This window comes from Melopsittacus undulatus, chromosome 7, assembly GCF_012275295.1.
Source record: "Melopsittacus undulatus isolate bMelUnd1 chromosome 7, bMelUnd1.mat.Z, whole genome shotgun sequence".
NCBI classification, from domain to species: Eukaryota; Metazoa; Chordata; class Aves; order Psittaciformes; family Psittaculidae; genus Melopsittacus; species Melopsittacus undulatus.
This window is the reverse complement of record NC_047533.1, coordinates 71,406,891-71,425,556: the sequence shown is the minus strand read 5'-3', so window position 1 is coordinate 71,425,556 and position 18,666 is coordinate 71,406,891. Positions and strand designations below refer to the sequence as shown.

Below are 18,666 nucleotides of genomic sequence, written 5' to 3'. Positions count from 1 at the left end.
TGTTACAGCTAAGATAGAAAGATCAATGCCCCAGAGTGTCTGCAACCTTCACAAACCCCAGGCAGACAGGTGGTGGGTATAGCCTTATGATTTCTGTTTTGGTGACACAAAGCCATAGGGTAAGTTCAGAGGTTCAGACCCTGCAAACACATGCAGGATGGATGTGTACAGCAGTGTTGCTCTCAAGTAAGCCAGCTACATGGACCTGTGCTTTTGGGTTGCTGACTGTGAACCTCAGTTCAAAGGAGGATGAATCTCACTGTGGTGCTGCAGGAGGGCTGAACTGTAACCTCTGGAAGCAGCCCTGAACCAAACTTTAAGGTTTCTACGTTAGCTGTTACAGTTTAGGTGATATATCAGAGAAGTCTTCGCATGTGCCCAGATTTGGGTTGCTTGGGTGGCACAGCAGGAGAACCTGCGCTGCATTCTCTGCCGTGTATCCCTCTTGGTTTTCCTTGGGGTGTACATTGTAGGAGAGTATGGCTGCTTCCCATGAGGGGTGTTCATCTGAGCAAAGTGCTGGGAAGAGGGTAAGGGTCACGTTAATAGTGCATCACTTTGCACATGCTTTTGGTACAGTTTGTCAAGGTATATATACCTTTCTGCTTTGTCTGATGATGAGCCCCGAACTACAGTCACTAGTGTGTTTGGCAGCAGCACTGTCTCAGCAGAAGCTGTTGAGATGAGATGAATGGAGTATAATGATATAATTGTAATCACAAATAAGGGAGGAGGGTAGATTGTGAAGATAAAACAGCAAGTAACAGTGGCAAATGACAACACCACTATCAAAGTGGTGTTTGGCTAAGGTGTCAGGAGGAGGCTGTCCGTGGTATTGTATTTTCATGTGAACATCCTTGGAGGTATTATCATGCTTACTCTAAACTTAGCTTTAACTAAAAAAATAGAGGTTTTTCTACTGAGAAATGTCAGCTCTCACCCAGCAAACTTTTTCTTGCAGTTAAACACGCTCAGGTAACATTAAGTGACTGTTGAAGTACCTGCAGGACTGAAACTGATGCCTTTGCCTTGCTGAGTTGGAAAGGCCTCACTGAGCTTGTTGAATTGAAATGGTTCACTTAACATGTCTCACTTGAGAGATACTAATGGTTGGATAGCTCAGATGCTGGGCAGTAGTACAACAGTTGGTTGTAACCTGTTTGGTTATGACTGTCATAGAATCATAGAATGGTTTGGGTTGGAAAGGAACTTAAATCATCTTGTTCCAACCCCTCTGCCATCCGTTGCCCTCTGAGGGCAGGGATGCCTCAGACTAGAGCATGTAGCCCAAGGCTCTGTCCAGGCTGGCCTTGAACACTGCCAGGGATGGAGCATTCACCACTCTCTGCACAACACATTCCAGTGCCTCAGCACCCTTACAGTAAAGAATTTCTTCCTTGTAAGTAACCTAAAATCTCTGCTGTTTAAGCTTGAACCCATTGCCCCTTGTCCTGTCACTACAGTCCCTAATGAAGAGTCCCTCCCCAGCATCCCTGTAGGCCCCATTCAGATACTGGAAGGCTGCTATGAGGTCTCCACGCAGCCTTCTCTTCTCCAGCCTGAACAGCCCCAACTTTCTCAGCCTGTCTTTATATGGGAGGTGCTCCAGCCCCTGATCATCCTCATGGCCTCCCCTGGACTTGCTCTGACAGCTCCATGTCTCCTTACCCTGTTGTAGGCAGGCTGTGAGCAGTGCTGACCACAGAATGGAGGCAGGATCAGCATCACTGCAACATTGAACACACAAAAAACCAGTCCATCCCTTAGTTCTGTTGTTTTACAGGAAGATGTTGCCTTTAGGGAGCTATATAGCTGTGTTTGTTTCTAGTTAACAGTTACTTGGAGGTTTTCTCAGCTTTTAGCCTTTTGGCTTTTTTGTCCTGTAAGTTAACCAAAGTTCTGTGTTTACTTGTGGGTTTTCTCATCCTGTGTAATGTTACAAATGGTCCTGCACCTGACACAAAAGGTCACTGAAGCATCGATGTACCCGATCCGCAAAGTGATGCAAAACAGCTTTGGAGAAACGGAGACAGCTCCTACAGGGGCTCTAGAACGAGATACTGGAATTCCCTTTGCTCAGGTACCAGTTTCTTGGCAGCAGCTATGAAACTGTCAGGAGCAAGAGGTCTGCTCCTTCCTGCTGAACATGAGGAATGCAAGGAACTGCACTAGCCGTGATCTGGAAGGGCAGCAGAACATTCCTTTGTCTTGATATTTGGTTTTCCCCCCCCTTTCAGCATGAATAGCCATACCCAGGAAGGTCTGTATGCATGAGTATCATGGAGAAAACTCAGCCACAGCTCTCCCAGCTTCAGGCTAAGGAAGGGTGAGTCACATTAGGATTTTGCATATGCAGATCTTTGTGTTAGTTAAGTTACACTGATGCAGGAGTATCCCACATGCCTCTAATTCACCAAGGGTGAACTCACTGTCTGCCTCACCCAGGATATGCAATAAGGGCAACTTTTAAAATAGGATCATCGGGTTTCCACTAGAGGCTGCACTGATCTGAGCACACTTCCCAGTATAGGCACACTCAGCACCTCCTCACCTGGAGCCATGCATGCAGGAGGGATTTGCTACAGGAGCAATAACATGAGTTTAATACAGCAGCCTCCCTGGGATATGAGCAGTAGGGCCCAACACGTTAGTGTCATAAAAGCACCACATCAACCACCCTTGCAAAATCTGGTTGGCAGAAACCCCACTGGTGATTTTTGGTGAAGCAGCTTTGGTGATGGTGGCTGCACCTACACTCAGCTATGGGCTGCAGCACCAGGTGGAGACCCCCAGCCCCGGGTGAGGAGCAGTGCCAGGTAGTGCTCATGGGCTTCCTTAGGTTTCTGTTCAGAAGGGGGCTGCAGGAGCAGGCATGGGTCACCATGCTCAAATGCCAGCTCCTGAGGCCTTCAAAGCATACTGAGAAGAGCTGCAAGAAGGTAATGCCTGGACTTTGTAGCTCTCCACTATTCATAGTGCTACAAAAATGGCTTTTGGAGTGAAAAGAGCTTCAGGTTGAATAGTGTACAAATAGTTAAGTGTTTTGCTGAGGTCTTATTTACTGTCCCAGGTTGTATCCTTGTAGGAGGTGCTCTCAGCTTTTAGCCTTTTGGCTTTCCCATTTTGGTTCTGTGGATGTTCACCTATGGGGGTAGCTCTGATACATCTGTAATTCAGCATGTCTTTCATGAGTGTGGCAAGTTGGGTCTCTGTCTTTTGTAGCCTTTTGGGGCTTTATGCCTTGTAGGGAGGGCCATTCACTCCTGCTTTGGTTAATGACTTGAGCAAATGTGTGGAATTCAGCCCTGAGACTCCCACCTGTGCAGGTGAAGAGGTATGTTACCATGCTTAACATCAAGATATTAGGCATTTATATGTATTTATGAAGCATGCCAGTTGGAGGGGCATGGAGCTGGCTATGCTTCACCCCTGGAAAGGAGCTTCACCCCTGGAAATCACTGGAGAGGGAGAGCACCTGGCTGTTGTACTATAGCTTGGTGTACCCAGTTTAAAGAAAAAGCCTGTGTGTATTTGGCAGCAGGAGAGAGCTCAGAGAAATAAGAGGAATGAGGTGCCTGGTTTTGCCTTCTGTGTTGTTCTTAAGAGGGTTTTAGGGGTTCCTATTGGCAAACAGCCCCAGCTGGGGTATCTCCCACCTGAGCCCTGTTATAAACACTTCTTCACTGAATCCCCATCCTCCTTTTCAACTAAACTAGTAGGAGCAGGAACTTCGGAGCCATGCCTTTGGTAGGGTCCCTGGAGCAGATGCTCTCTATTTTCAGCTGCACCCCCCTTGCTGTGGGGCTGACGGTGTTGGACAGTGTGATACCTGCGGGTGGAGGGGACGGTACAAGCGCTCGGGCTGGGGCACGGCGGATGGAGGGAGGCCGAGTTTCCCCCGCAGTCCAGTCGGGTCCAAGACAAGGATTCATTGCCATTGCTGCCGCGGATGGAGTGCACCCTTGGGGCGGCTGTCGGGGCGGTACCGGCGGCCCTAGGGCAGGGCCGGGGGGATCCCGCCTCGCCGCCCGGCCCCTTTGCGTTGCGCATGGGCCCTCCTCGCCGGGTGGCCATGTTGCAGTGCTAACAGTCAGCGCAGAGCGGCGGCGGGTCGGGAGCGCAGAGCACTGCACGTACTGCACTGCACTGCACTGCATTACACTGCACAGCACTGCACAGCACTGCACCGCACCGCGATGGCCGTGGCCGTGGGCAGACCGGCGGTGGGTGCTGCGGCGGGGCGGGAGGACCCGGCGGCGCATTGGCCCCAGGCGGCGGCGTGCAGCGCTGGGGACGGCAGGGTGCGGTGCTCGGGGTGCGCTGGGTGCGGAGGGGTCGTGGGGTGCGAGGCCGGAGGTGCTGCCGTCTGTGCCCCTTTACCGGGGGGGCCCGTGGGTCTGTGCTGCAGCGGGGCTGGAGGAGGGCAGCTCCTCCCGGAGCCCTCCGCTTGGAGGTCCCCGGTGGTCCCTGGGCTGCTCCCGTCGGGGGTTCGGCGCTGCCGGCTCCCGTGAAGGGGAGCTGGGGAGTGGGGAGGGCTGCGCCCGTACGCGGTGGGCAGCAGCCCCCGGGAGGAGGCTTCAGGCGCCCGGCGTGGGAGCCTTCGGAGGCACACGCGTGCTCCGCATCTCTGAGCGTGAGCGCGATTCGGGGATGTGGTGGCCGGAGGGTTTTACATCCACGGTGAGAGAAACAGATTTCCCTTATAGAGGAAAGGGGGGAAAACAACCCAAAAGCCGCCAAATCCGCGAAAACTAACAGATGCTATTCCCGGGAAGGGGCGGGGGGGGAAGTCTGCTTTGCAGCCAGCTTGCAGAAACGTGAATGAGACTCCGCCGTGACCAGACTGAATGCACTTCTGTGCATCGTGGGGCAGGGAGAGAAGCTTGACCGAGTTCCCAGTAACTTTTTCAGTGCTTGTGAGTGAAACAGATGTTGGCCGTGAACAGAGGACTTGAATGTGGCTCCTTCTTGCCATAAGCACATGGTCTGTGTTCAAGATGTGACCGTTTCTCTCAGCTTTTATTATACACGCATGGATCTTTGGGGTTGTGTGGATCTTCTGATGTGGCAAAGCAGATGTATGAAGATGTGGTTCCGTGGTGTTACTGGAGGTGGGAAGTAACGCTAAGCAAAACAAGAGCTGATGTTTGTTAGCAGGATACCTATGAAGTATTCCTGCTGTTTGTGAAGCTCCTTTTGAAATGACTCCTTGATCTTAAGTCTGAAGCATGCTTGGAAATAGAAGTTTGTCTTTCAGTGTAAGAAGATTCATTGAAATAGTTACTTGAGCTGGTTTATAAGGCAAGCTGAAGGGTATTGCCAAGCAGAGCCGTTTTGCTTTGTGTGGAGCAGCAGCCTTGCAACACAAATAGGCTTAGGAGCATGCCTTACTGCAGGACATGGTTGATGTTTGTTCTTGAATATGTGTTTTGCTTTGTTCCTCTCACAGATTGGGTTAATTGCAGTTAACAAGCAATCTCCAAACAGCATCTGCAGAGAGTTCCACACCAGTTAAACTGAACTCAAGTATGAGTTCCACTGAGCCCAGTCCAGTGGGACTGACTGCAGAATAAAGCATCCTGTGGTGTGAGAACCACATGTGTGTGGGAGAGGGAAGGATGAGGGCACTCAGCTCCCTCCCAAGCAGCTGGTGGGCAGGCGTTCATCCTCCAGAATCAAATTGCAGCTTTTGGAGAAGAGAGTTATCTTGTCTTGGGGTGATAAGAGAAGAAAGGACAGTGGGATGGTGTTTGGCAGATGCTGGGGGTGTTTTGTCTGGGACAGCTTCTTATCTAATCCTCTCTGCTACTGCTTTGCATGCTGCTGTTGTTGCTGGGGGGTGGTAGGGAGTTCGAAGAAATAGTTAATGTTAAAGCAAGACTGATAAATGTTGGCCTTTCAACATAATAATCATATTTCTATAAGGGCCCTTAGTGGTATGTGTCTTGTTGGAGGGTAGAATAAAGGAAGGGGGAAAGGAAAGAGAAGGAATGACACGAAAAGCAAGTCAGTTTGACTAAAATCGATGATCACATTCCTGAGTCACAACCTCTTATGTCCTGGCAGGATATGACATTATGTTAATTGTAAAAGCATGCATAAAAAGTAACTTGAGTGAACTGCTCTGAAGTGCCTGTGTTTAATTGCAGGCGAGCAGGGCGTGTTTTGGTGGGATGGGCGGCTTTCATTTGAGGGCCCTGATCCCACAGATGTGAAAGCACATGTGTACTGTGCTGCCTGTAATTTCATTTGGCTTAATGGAAATGGGTCTTGGTATGCAAACATAAAGGCATGCATAAGCAGAGTTTTGGCACTGTTGGTGCTGGGAGCTGCCATAGGACCTCTCAGCTGATAAAAGCCATGCATATACTTAAACATACGTCAGGGTGGAAGGATGCATATGGGTTCAGTGTGAGATAAGCCACTTGCACTCTGCAGAATGGTGAGATGTGCTGGGCAGTAGACTCCCTTCCTTTTCCTAGGTTAATTCTCAGCATCTTCACCAGTGCTGGATGGTTTCTCAGTAGTTTTGAAGCATGGAAGAGGGCTCTGTCCTCCCTGCCATTCATTTGTTTATCCTAAGTGCTTACAGCATCATGGCTTGGCCTAGCTAAAGGAGCAAAACTAATGTTTACTCATATGTATATACTAGTTTGTTCTCCCCTCCAAATCAAACACAAATTGATGGAGAATGAAGCTGGAATACAAATGTTACATGGGGAACATAGAAAATGGTATCTGAGAAATTAAACCAGCACAGTGTATTCTTCCATCTGTTTTAACATAGAAACTGTCAGTTTCCATGGAGTGGAGGGGATGAAAGAGGGAGGCGAGAAGGTAGAGCAGGGCTCATGGAGCTGAAGGCTTCACGTGCATTGTGTTTCTCTGAGTGGCAGAGACACTAGGGTCAGCAGGAGCTGTGGGGCAGAGCCTTTGGAGCACAGCCACCATGGCCACTGGGTTTAGTCAATGAGAACCAAGGGGTAACTCCTGCTCTGTCTGACAGATCAGCAGTGCCTTGGCTGCTCTTCAGCTTGTCCCCTTCCAAGTTAACTGCAAGACTGAGCTGTCCCTGCTGCCTGGTATCCTGCAGGGAGCATTATGGGGCTGTGGACTCTCCTCCCAGCGGATGTGGTTTGTGTGGCCCTGCTGGGGATGCTGAGATGGCCAAGGGCATAGGGTTTGGCTTCCTTGCCTGCTTTCACCTGCCAAGTGTGGCTTTTAGGACCTGTCCTGCACCAGGGAAGCAGACCTGGGTGGTGCACACAAGGCTTTTAGTTTGTGAACTTTCCTTTGTTCACCTCAGTGCCTTGTTTGCAGTAGGAAATTCTTTCAGGCAATTCTTGTTGCTCCTGTTGATGTTAACAATGGTGGGAACCTGCTTTCTTGTTTGCAGCACACCCTCACTTGTGGGGCAGGCTGTGTGTCCAGCCTGCCACAGTCTTGGAGCCTCTAGCTTTTCCAGCATGAAGTGAGCTGAGCTGGAGTCAGGATCTGATGGGGAAAATGCTTATGTTGTGTGGATGGAGTCGTGGGGGATTGATTTCAGTGTCTGCGTGGGGCCTCTGAAACAATGGTGGGGATTGATTAAGAAACAGCATGAATCTGAGAAGTAAAATATTTATTCAGAGCTGAGACATGTTTAATATGTCCCTTTCCCACCCCTGCAGCCCCGGAGAGAGATGGTTTTGCTGGCTGCCTGCTCCGGAGCCCTTTGAGGGTTGTTGCTTCTGTTGTGCCCTTGGTGAGCCTCTCCTCTCGAGGTATCAGGAGAGCATGGGCACGATGCTGCTCCGTAGCTTATGCCTTGCTTTGCAGGAGAGAAGCCAAGGGGACAGGGTCTGCTGTTGGCTTGGTGAGTGCTTCTGCCTTGTCCATCCTCTTTGTTGGTTTAGCTCCAGGCTTCAGTCCTATAAGCTACAGTGGCTCTTACTGGAAAAGCTACTGGAGCTGTTTCAGCTTAGAACAGTTAGGTGCAGCCAGGTGATGCAAAAAGGAACAGAAAAGCCCCACAGTAGTGCTTCAGGCTTTTTTTAGGTACACTATCTAGCTGCCTTCGCTTCCAGCTCTCTGAGCAGCTCTCCAGCCTACTGTAGTAAGTGATGCGTAATAATGGTTCAGACAAACACCACGGGGCTGTTGGCACTGGGCATTAGCACTGGTGGAGAATGCTTGAGACTGGAGATAGAAAACCACGTTCGGCATCCTGCTGTCTTAGCTGAGAGCAGCAGTAACAAACATATACCCAAAATGTGCTGGTTTGTGTGCCACCATGTGATGCTTTCAGTAAGGTGGGAATAAGAGATGATCTTTCTTGGCTACTTCATTACATGTGTATGTCTTTCCCCCTCCTCTACACCACGGTGCTGTTCTCATCTGCAGCTTGGGCAGGTATGGTTGCTGTGGGTGTAGGCAAGGCTTGCTTGGCCTTGATGAGGCAGGCAAGGAAGAGCCATGGGAAGGAGGAAGAGCTCCCTGTGGTTTTGCATTAGCAATGCTCAGCCCTTCTGCAAGCTTTCTCCCTGTGACTGCGTTCTCTCCTTGTCCAGCATAAGTGATACCCGCTGTTGGGTGAAATGTGGTCCAAAGGATATTATTGGCATTTCACTAATAGTACAATTATCTTGCTGAGCTCTGCAATCCAAGTATCTTGAGCTATCTTTAGGACTCCTTATTTTAAAATCCAGACTGTGCCAGTGTTTAGGAAAGTGGCCTTAGGATCTGAATTTGTAATTAGAGCCTTTGAAGTTGCTGAAAACATGGAGGAGCTGAATCTTCTTCTTGCAGGCTTAGGCTTTTTGTTTTCTTTAGTAGCATCCCACATAAGGTGATGGCAAAGAGCAGACTACTGCTGGTTTTGGGGGTGGTTCTTACTTATGTTGGAGGTTTTGTTGTTGTTTTTCATCTCAGCTTACAGCTTCTTTAGATCTTTCTATTATCTACTTGGATTTTCTGTTACTGTTTCTGCATCCCAGATTTATTTTCAGATGGGATCTAGCTGCTGGAAATAGGTTATTGGAGAACAACTGTAGTTGTGGTTTATTTCTTTACCAGATCTGATCGTGAATACTTGGCAGAAGCTAATGGAGGAAGACTTGTTTTAGAAACATTTTGGGTTTGCCACATATGTTGCCTGCTTTGCCAGTGGCTCCTGAGAACTGATTGCTGTGCACAGCAGTAGTTCTAATATGAATTGTTTCTGCATATCTTAATGCATCTCGTGTCTAATCCAGGAATTATACTAACCTCTCTCGCATGATGGGGGTGGAAGGTGAGAAGCAGTGTTCTGAATCCTGAACGAGTTATTTGTACGTGATTTGCAGGACTTTTGGGGCTGTTTGTGGATCTGAAGGTGTTGAGCAAAGTCTGGTTCACCAGGGGAATAACTGGGTGCTAAGTACAGTGTGCTGTATGAGACCCAACAGAATCTGTTGGTGGGATGTGTTGTAAGCACCAAGTGTGCAAAGTGCTTTGCTCACGCACGTTAACATGGCTTGAGTTAAGTTTCTGACAGTCTGGTGGTGGCAGCCACTGCTTTTGTCTGTAAAGCAAATGAAGGTGGGAAGAGGAGCAAGTTTGGTAGATGGCTTGCTTGGAGACAGCATGAGCTTGTCTTTCCCTCTTCCACAGTGACTGACTCGCAGGGAAGCACAAGAGCACAAACTGCAGTAGAGATGAAATTAGAAGCCTGCACTTATTCTTTCAGAGAGAGGTTCCCACTTGTAACCACAGCCAAGTCTTTGCCTTTTAAAGCACACAAATCTTCTCCTTTCAGTCCCTTTGAAAACCCACTTCTCCAGCCTGAGTCAGCCTAGGAGCTCTTGGCAGCTTCCAGATGAATGAAGGATAACAGGCTGCTGGTCCTGGCTCTGTTTTTCCAGGACAGAATTTGGCAGGCAACAGCCAAGCTTGAAACAAAGGAATTTGCAGCCTGGGAAGGTGAAGGTGTCTGGTTATCATTGACACTCGTTCTTGGCATCTCTCTGCAATAACATGGATTACCCTTCATCCTCCAGATGTGCATAGGTTGTAGTGTACAGGGTTGCCACTAAAGAGCCTGTGCATTAAGTATAGTTGGATTTTCCTTTTTTTGTTTCTTTCATATGATGAAAGATTTTGCTGCTTTTTTTCTTGTATCTCCTTCTGTTTTAATTGGTAAAATTAAGTTTTTTAGATATCTGCAGAATGAACTTAGGAACAACATGGCTAATGATATTTCAATAGTCTCTGGCTTTATTTTGTTCCTAGTTCGAGATGTCAAGACTGATACTTTGAGAAGCTTCAGAATTAACTGGAAACAGTTCTCATCTATTCTCAGTTTTCACAGCTAAAAGATTAGGTTATCATACTGTGAGCAGGTATATTCCTAGCTGCAAATGCTTGCAGTGATTATAAGGTTTAACACAGCCATCTGGGGCTGAACATATGCACTCGCCAGATCTTTGTGTCAGGACCCCTGTAGGAGCAGGGATTTTACTAAGTAGTCTGGTGACTTGCTCTGGTGGTAAATCACACCTCTTCACCATCGCATCCTGGGCTGCTGCTTGTTGTCCCCTGAACCTGTGTAATGGCCAGGTTGAGCTATGGAAGGTCTCATTGTGCCTCTTGTTTCTTGGTCGGTCGCAGTTAGTGTATGGAATCAGAAGATCAACACTTTTAATTACATTTGAAACTGGTTTTGTTCGTTTTCTGTGTATTTCGTGTAAGTTCCAAGCCAGGAAAAATCCTTAATGCTTCTAAATGGATGCTGTCCTGTCACAGAGTATCTTTTATCACAGAAAGCGCCAACCTAGTCTCATTCTGTTTCATCTGTCTCATTAATTTTGAATACGTGGCACTTCAGTATAGCAGCAAAGCAAAGCAGGGAATTTCAGCTGGTATCTGACAACAGCAAGCTGAGATTAAATGACACCCAAGTGCAATTGGCTATATATAAATTAACTGGCATTTTCCAGGAGCATTTGGCCTAATTTGTTTTCTTTTCCTTCGGGGTTCAGGGTTGCAGCACACGTCCCTGGTGTCCCGTGCAGGTAGAAAGTGGCACCAGATGTGGGAGCTGCTTCTCACCTGTGTGTAAGTGTCTGCTTCCAGCCTGGGGCAGCTCTTTAGTGGGGCAGTGGTACCCCCTCCATGATGCTCTGAACTACAAGGAAGCTGGGCTGAAAGCTGAAACTAAAGTTATTTTGGAGTGCCTGACCTTCTGGGATGTGCATTGATGGTCACTGAGCAACTGGAACCATTTAGTTTGGCATCTGATGTATAACTGCCAAAAAGTAGTGCTGTCAGGGGACCTTGGCTTTTGTTTCCAGGTAGCTGCATATGCACCTTGCTGGAAATCACTTTGCTATTCAGCACTTGGAGTTATGCAATTATTAATTATTAGAGCATTAATTACAAGAGCCACTTGGGATTAGGGCTTGTGTGGCTGGCATGCTCCAAGTGCTTCTTCTCCTGATCTGCTGGGTGATCTTGGACAAATGCTTTTGTTCCCTCCACATCCACATATAAAGCAGGTGATAACTCCCTTCCTTCTGTAAGGTGCAGATCTGTGATCAGTGAATTAGTAGCAGGGCAACAGTCACCTTTGCAAACCTACCACTATTGCATCAAATCCAGTGGGATCTTGTGGCACAGAAACATTACCAGACTAACGCTTTTAATGAAAAACACTGTCATGAAAATAACTATTCAAATAGGGTAATATGAGAGTTATTTTTTTCCAGGAAGGATTAAAAAGTAATTTCAATAAGGAAGAAGGGTTTAAAAGTGAGCAGTGGGAATAACTCCGCTGACCTTGTTTCTCTGGGTTTACATAAATGCAATTGAGGGCAACTTTTCACACAGAGCATTCTTCAGAGATGGTGAGTTTCCTTGTTGTAGGTCAGCACCATTTAAACATGAAAGCCAGAGGTGTGTTGGTTTTGCTGTTTCAACAAAAACATGGTTTGAAGTTGTGGTCTGATGCGTGACTAGTGTCTGTTACTAGCACAGGTACCTTCCCCCCAGGTTTGGCCTCACCAGGAATGGAGCTCAGAAAAGCATTTTTCCATGGGACATGCGTTACTTGGTTTGATGTAACCTAAGGAAAGCAGTACTTAATAGCCTAACTGAGCAACCTAATGATTTCTTCCAGTGGGATGAGCCAGGAAGCTGGAGGGATAAATCCAGGCAGGCTAGCTATGATACAGCTTACATGCAAGGAAGGCAAGGACAAAGTTCACACAGGCTAAAAATGTGGTTGATATTTCCGATGTGAAATAGGTGGTTGGTCCCTGTGCAAAAGATACAGTAGGGAGTCCCAAAAGAAGAGCATATAGATGCTGTCCTCATCCACACCAGCTGGGGTAAATGGGTATTATTCTGAACTGTGTGTGCTGAAATGTCTTGGCAATGGAAAGCTGTTCAGGGCAGGGGAGCTGGTATTTCTGGCTGATGCAGTGCCTTGCAGAGGAGGGTCATGGCCCAGTGTGTGGGATTCGGTGGTGCTGAATGGTAGGAAGGAAGATGAAGGTGGCTGGATTGGTGCCATCCTCCTGGCTTCTCTAAAAGGAAGATTGTGCAAGTCTGCTCTTGAGGCTGGGGATCCGAGGAGATGCAAGTAAAACCATCATGCACTCAAAGGGCTGTTCTCCTGCCTGCTCTGACTGTCCTGAGGTCAACACACACTGGCCTACACAGGACCAGGTTCTTGTGCTGTGTTGTTACTGTGGTGTGTGGAGTGAGAACCTTAATACTACATGTACAAACCCAGCTCTTTCTCCTGGACAGTCATGATAGGAAGGGAGCAAGGCCGGGCATTATCCTTCCTCTTTGAAGGCTTAAGACCAGTTACTTACCTATCAGACCACAGCTGCTCTGGGATTTAAGCAACCCATGCAGTGCTGCTTGTGGCTTCATGTGTTGCTTACCACCTTTAGCACTATGGAGGTGGAGACTGCTGCATCTCCAGCCTTTGCCATGCTAATAAGGAATACACAGCAGCTCATCATTTGCTTTGGTATTTCTCATTAAATAACTTGTGCCAAGGGCAAAAATGTGCACCACACATGGGAACTGTGCCCCAGTTTTGGGTTAGGCAGGTCTGCAGCAGTTGGAGTCATAGAGCGTGTTGGAGCTGGGAGCTGCTTCATGTGAACTTACCTTGCCTAGTCCTCTGCAGGAAATGCTTGCTTGAAGCAGGCTGACTTTGGGTACATTTGTCTTCCCAAATCCTTCAGTTTGGCTCCATAAAGCTGTTACAGTATTTACCTGCTCTGCCAGGTCTTTGCAGCCTTGCTGCTGCAGAGAGATGAAGCACAGTGCAGTGGAGCCTCATCTGGCAGTTGTTCTTCCCTGTGCTCGACTGTGCTCAGCTGTTATGTAGTATGTGCTGGCATAGTTGGCCAAGCTAAACAGTTCAGTGCTTTGCTTACAGAGGGATGCCTGACGTGCCCTGCTGCTGATCCTGGTCTTCCAGGAAAAAAGAGCCATTGAGATTGAACCTAGAGAATAGGATCTGGTGTGGACAGCCTGTGCACTGTGTGAGACCCTAGCTAAGGGGCCATGCAGTGCCTGGTGGTCTGCTGTGAGGGAGAGCAGCCTGTTGTGAGCTGCCTCTGCACCCTCCTGACTAGGTGATAGGATGAGAGGTGCACTTGAGCACTAGATCACACTTCTTTGGAGTGACACCTCTTAGGGCAGAAACAGGATGAGAAATCTGAGTAATGAGTCTACAAAGCTACAGCAGGAACTAAGTGCAGCAGACACAAACTAATGGCAAATCCTCTTGCTCATTACTGTTACTCAGAGAAACAGCCTTGCAAAATGTTCCATTGTTTGCTTCCAACAGTTATCCTTGAGCTATGTATTTCAACAAAGCCTAGTGCAGTGTCTTGTCTGTAGTCATGAGGCTGCAAGACTGACTTCTACCAGCTCTGTGTTTAGCTGGACTGTCTGGGAGAAGTCTGTTCAGGTGGGTAGTAAGTATACCAGTGAGCTTGTTCTGTTCCCTTTTGGGATATATCACAGAATAACATTGCAAGTGTGGGTTTAATTTACCTCCAGTCTATTACAAGGAGTGGCATGGATTGCTAGAGCACAAGTCTTGACAGGAGGGCAGAAGTTAAGAGTATGTCTGGATCTGACAGCTTTTGCTTTCTTTTAAAGCTTAAACCTGACTGGGGTGGACAGTGAAAGCAGAATGTGGTGACCAACATGAACTCCTTTGGGGATGTGGATGCTGGCTCCAATTTAACCTTTAGCAGGGCTGCATCCATGGCTGACGGATGGTGTAGCAGCCTGTGGAATGGAATGGAGTAGCTTAAGACTGTAGAGGAACACCATTCCAGTGAGCATGTGAGTGAATGCCAGTGATTTTCAAATCTCTGCCAACAGTCTGTGAGCAGTGGCCTGCTGCAGGAAAAATAACGCTGGATTAGCTCAGGGTGATGTCTGGAAGTGTTACACTTAGTTCCTGAAGACTAAGCCTTCTGCAGAACAGCACTGGGCAGCGTATTCTGAAGTAAGCAGAAATGTATTAAATATGAGTTGTCTTCATGTATAAAACAAGAAGTGGAAGCAATGCAGGGAGATGTTTTCAGCTTTTCCCAAGGAGCCTTAGCAATATCCCTGTCATTTGGGAAGACAAGTCCCTTGTTTCAAGCACTTGGACTCCGGGCAAATGCCAGGTCACTTCATCTCAGAGCTCCAAGGCAGCTCGGTACCATTGCAGACCTATTGTCTGGCCTGGGAGCTTGGTGCTGGGTGCCTCTTCTGCAGCTGAAGGAATTGAAGCCTTGCCTTGGCACCAAAGCGGAGAGCCAGATGTGAACCCTGCAGCACTCCCCTGCCGGCTTCCAGCTTTTCAGTCTGCTGGTTTTAATTAAACTGCCATGAAGATTGCAGAAGCCAAAGGTCCAGCTCACAAGGGAGCCTTGGTATGCGGACAGGAAGTATTTGACAGCATGTGGTGTTGGTGCTTGCCTTCCACTCGTGGTTTATTTGCTTTCTGCTCACCCAACTGCTCTGAGGCAGAGCTGAAAACACCACTTAAGTCTGGCATTTTCCCCTCCTGTTGGTTCTAATAAGGAAGTGTATCCTTGGGCCTGAGGAGTACTTCAGATGATAGCTACCCCTCTGCAAGCCCTTGGAGTCTGTCTCTGTGAAAGTTCATGTGTATCATTCAGCTGTGAGGATCTTTGTCCCTTTCGGAATGATTACAGAAGGAGACTTGATGTAGTTAATCTGTGTTACCTGATGGGTTTTTGTGCCTTCTGCCTCCAGATGTGCTCACATCACAGAGCAGTGCTTGCATGTGGGCAGCTGGAGTGGTTGCCTTCTGCAGGGGCTGTGCAGGGGGTGAGAGCTCACTGGTGAACAGTGAGGACATCAGGAACGTCTGCCTTGCCCCTGCAGAGCTTAGTCATCAGCTAGATGCAAGTTTACGGACCTCTGAAGACCTCGTGTTCTGATAAACCATGTACTCATTTTCAAATGGATGTTGGCTGTAATGCACAGGCCTTTCTCTTGCTTTTGCTTTCATTTCTAGGCTCAATGTTGCTCCTACTATGTGTGTAAATGACTGCCTCCTGCCTCTCAGTGCAAATGCTGGTCTTCATAGTGGACAAGCTGAAATACAACATAATCTTCATATGTTCTGGAGCTTTGATGCAGACCATGGGATCGCTGAACATGTGGCTCTGCCAGGGACAGTGTTGGGATGGACAGCTTAGGGAAAATATAACTCTAGGAACGATGTTTCTGGAACTGTGAGGAGGGGACCCAAACCCCCCTTACTGATGGTAGTAGGTGAGGGGGGAAAATCCAGTGACTAGAAAGTAAGTTTCCTTCTCTGAGATGCAAGTCTCCATACTTTGATCAAGTCAAAAGACAAAGTTTAATGTTATATTTTGTAATAGATTCTAAGGGGAGTTCTGTCTGATGTACCAAATGAGAACTGTGCCTGCTGTCATAGCTCTTGAGTGCTGGGCCAAAGGCCATTGGACCCCCTTTCTCTTAATCACCTGGGAAATGATAAATCACTGGTACAGCCTATAGGATTACAAGCCTTGATGGTGAACCTGCTTGCCAAGCTATGGACATGCAGTGTTATATGAGAGGGGCCTTAGATTAGTCATAGGAAACCATACAGAGCGTAGCTGTGTTTATTAGTCACCTCTAAGATTTGATTAAGTGTATATGGTGGTGTTAATATATGTCTGCTTTCCCCCTGGGTTTATAAATCAGTTTGCTCTTCTGTCCTGTTAAATATGTGACTGCAAAGTTTGTCATCAGCTTACTGCATGGGTGATCCTGCTAACGTTCTTGGCATGTGCAGCGGGGCTGATTCCCATTGCCAACACGAGGGCAAAGTAAGAGTAAGCCTACAGAAAACAGAGCCAATGTACCCTGGAACTCTTCATGCTGGAAAACCTTTGTGGTTCATGTCCCATTAATGTGCAATAAGATTCCTGAGGTTGGTTTGGGGTTTTTTTGGTCCCTTCCCACCCCAAACCCTCTTCCCCCCACCCCCTTTTGTGTGTGTGTTTTCCTGATGGAATAAACTTCCTATGGCTGGAGCATTGGGCCCCTTAAAGCTGACGGTAGGTTTTGGATCAAGGTCTCACAATTATTTTTAAGAATAGGATTTTATGGTTACAGGATGCATTTAATGAGTGTCTGGAATGTAGCCACTGGTGTAAGATTGTTTATAGAAATAGTATTCTGCTTTAGGAGTTTGTTTTCTAGTAGTTATTGAAAATAATACTTAGTGTTAATAAAACTTAGCACCAGCCAAAAGAGAGCTATTTTGCTCTTGTTTACTTCCTTCTGCTATGCATTTGCTCTTCCCATTGAGCTGCTTTGTTCTGGGGTATGTATGTTGCTTTTTCTAGAGTGAAAATTAGAACTGTTCACCAAGCAAAGCCAGGCTTATAAAAACAGAGCAGTTCGCTGAAGATTCAGGGCCTGGCAGCATCTGAACCTCCTCTCATGAAGGGAAGTCGGGAACTTTGAGGGTTTATTTATTGTTATTTCATATTGGACGGTCTTGAAGAGATTTCCCCCTTCCCAGCCCCAGGAATTTAATGTGATGCTTTTTCTCTTGATGGTTGTTCAGGCAAAACTGGTGCTTGTGGGAAGCTGAATGTGGGATTAGTTTCATCTCTTAAAGAGTGAGTTTCCTCCCCTGCAATCTAGATGTGCTTCTTGAAAACTTGCTGGGGGGATTCACTAATGCTGCTGAGCTGGGAATACATACAAGGAGATTGCAGGCTGTAAAATGTAGCTCTGAGCTGACTTTGCTTACAGAGGATGGGGAAGGAGGAAGAAGGGAATTGTGAAGAGGGGGTCATGGGCAGGTTTTTCCACATACAGCAGCTTAAGCCAGTTTTGCATCTGGCTTTATTTGCGTTATTAGGGTTAAACTAATAAATCTGGTTTAAATCCTTGACGATGGGAAATTGCTGTTTGCCAGTGCTGTGTTGCCAAGGAAAGGCTTTCTCCAGTCTGGCTGCCTGGTCTGCATGACAGATTGTAAAGCCTTACTGCACACTCATGTTCTGTTGTTATCAGTTATCACCTGTGACTTAGTTTTTTATATTAAGCCTTACATTGGCCTTTATTACAGGCTTTAGATATTCCCATAGTCTCATGCCCAGTATAAAATGGGTAGTTGTTGTTGAGGTTGCATCCGTTTCAGTAAAAGGTTGGTTCTGTTGGCTTGCATTTGTGTACAGACCATTTTATTCCCAGTGTTGAGCTTAACCTCACAGCAAAGGCAGCGTCTTGCTCTCTGGATTTCCAGGGAGACTGGGGAAGTGCTAGCCTTGAAGCTGCTCTTGAACTAAGTATGGCTGTATGATGCCTTGGCTCTTGCCCATGCTTAGGGGCCTGGCTGGCTCTGCTCTTGTGTTTTGCTATGAAGTTCAGACCTGGGCTACCCCCAACTTGTTTCAGTTGCCTCGGAAAGCTGAAGAGACTGCAGGAATTGCAGTTCCCGATGTGATGATCTGGGCTGGGTCTAGTGGGAAAGCTTGCCCAGCCTTTCGGAGGCTCAGAGCTGGAAGCTAAAATCAAGCCAGGAGATAAGCAAGTTCTCTGTGTGTTGGGGTGAGGGAGGGAAGAAGGGGGATGTACCTGCCTCCAACAGCTCTGGGTCTTGCCACATCCACTGAGCTGTAGCGTGGCCTCATTGTCTTTATAGTACATTCCCAGTTGTGCCAATTAAACTGTATTTTATTCCCTAGGAATTCCTGTCTCGGCAGTTGGAAAATAGGTCTGTGCAAAAGGAACTTGTCAGACAAGCCTAATGTCAGGTGTCATTGATCCTTTCTGTGCCAGGTTCCCAGGCTTGCCTCTTGTGGGAAAACCCTGCTCCTGTTTTAGGGTGATGGTGTCTGCCTGGGTCACTGTTGGAGGCAGGGGTGCTCAGAGGGCCTGGGGAGGGAGGGAGCAGTGTTGCTGTTGGTCTGTTTGTGAATCATCTGAAGAGGTTCTTATGAAGAAGCCTCCTCTTGCCTAGTGCCTTCAGAGGGGTTCACCCTCACTAGCAACATACTCCTTTTTATCCCTGTCCGTGACCTGCAGCCCATGAAGCATGAGAAGAGTCAGAGATGCAGGAGTCTTGCTGATGCTGGTTGACAAAACCATCAAGATCCCCTCGAGCTGTGCTGTGTCCTGGCACAGGGC

The 18,666-nt window shown here is 47.6% G+C and overlaps 1 protein-coding gene across 3 annotated transcripts in view; it reads left to right on the top strand.

The window, feature by feature from the left end:
* The first annotated feature begins 4,074 nt into the window (after window positions 1–4,074).
* Window positions 4,075–18,666, top strand: part of SEPTIN11 (septin 11) — a 49,501-nt gene continuing 34,909 nt past the window's right edge. For 2 of the 3 annotated variants that reach the window (XM_034064540.1, XM_031043376.2), the window contains exon 1: window positions 4,075–4,301. In XM_034064540.1, coding sequence (XP_033920431.1) covers window positions 4,197–4,301 — 105 coding nt within the window. In that variant the 5' untranslated portion in view covers window positions 4,075–4,196. The remainder of the gene's footprint in view (window positions 4,302–18,666) is intronic. The other variant, XM_031043378.2, reaches the window with a different exon arrangement.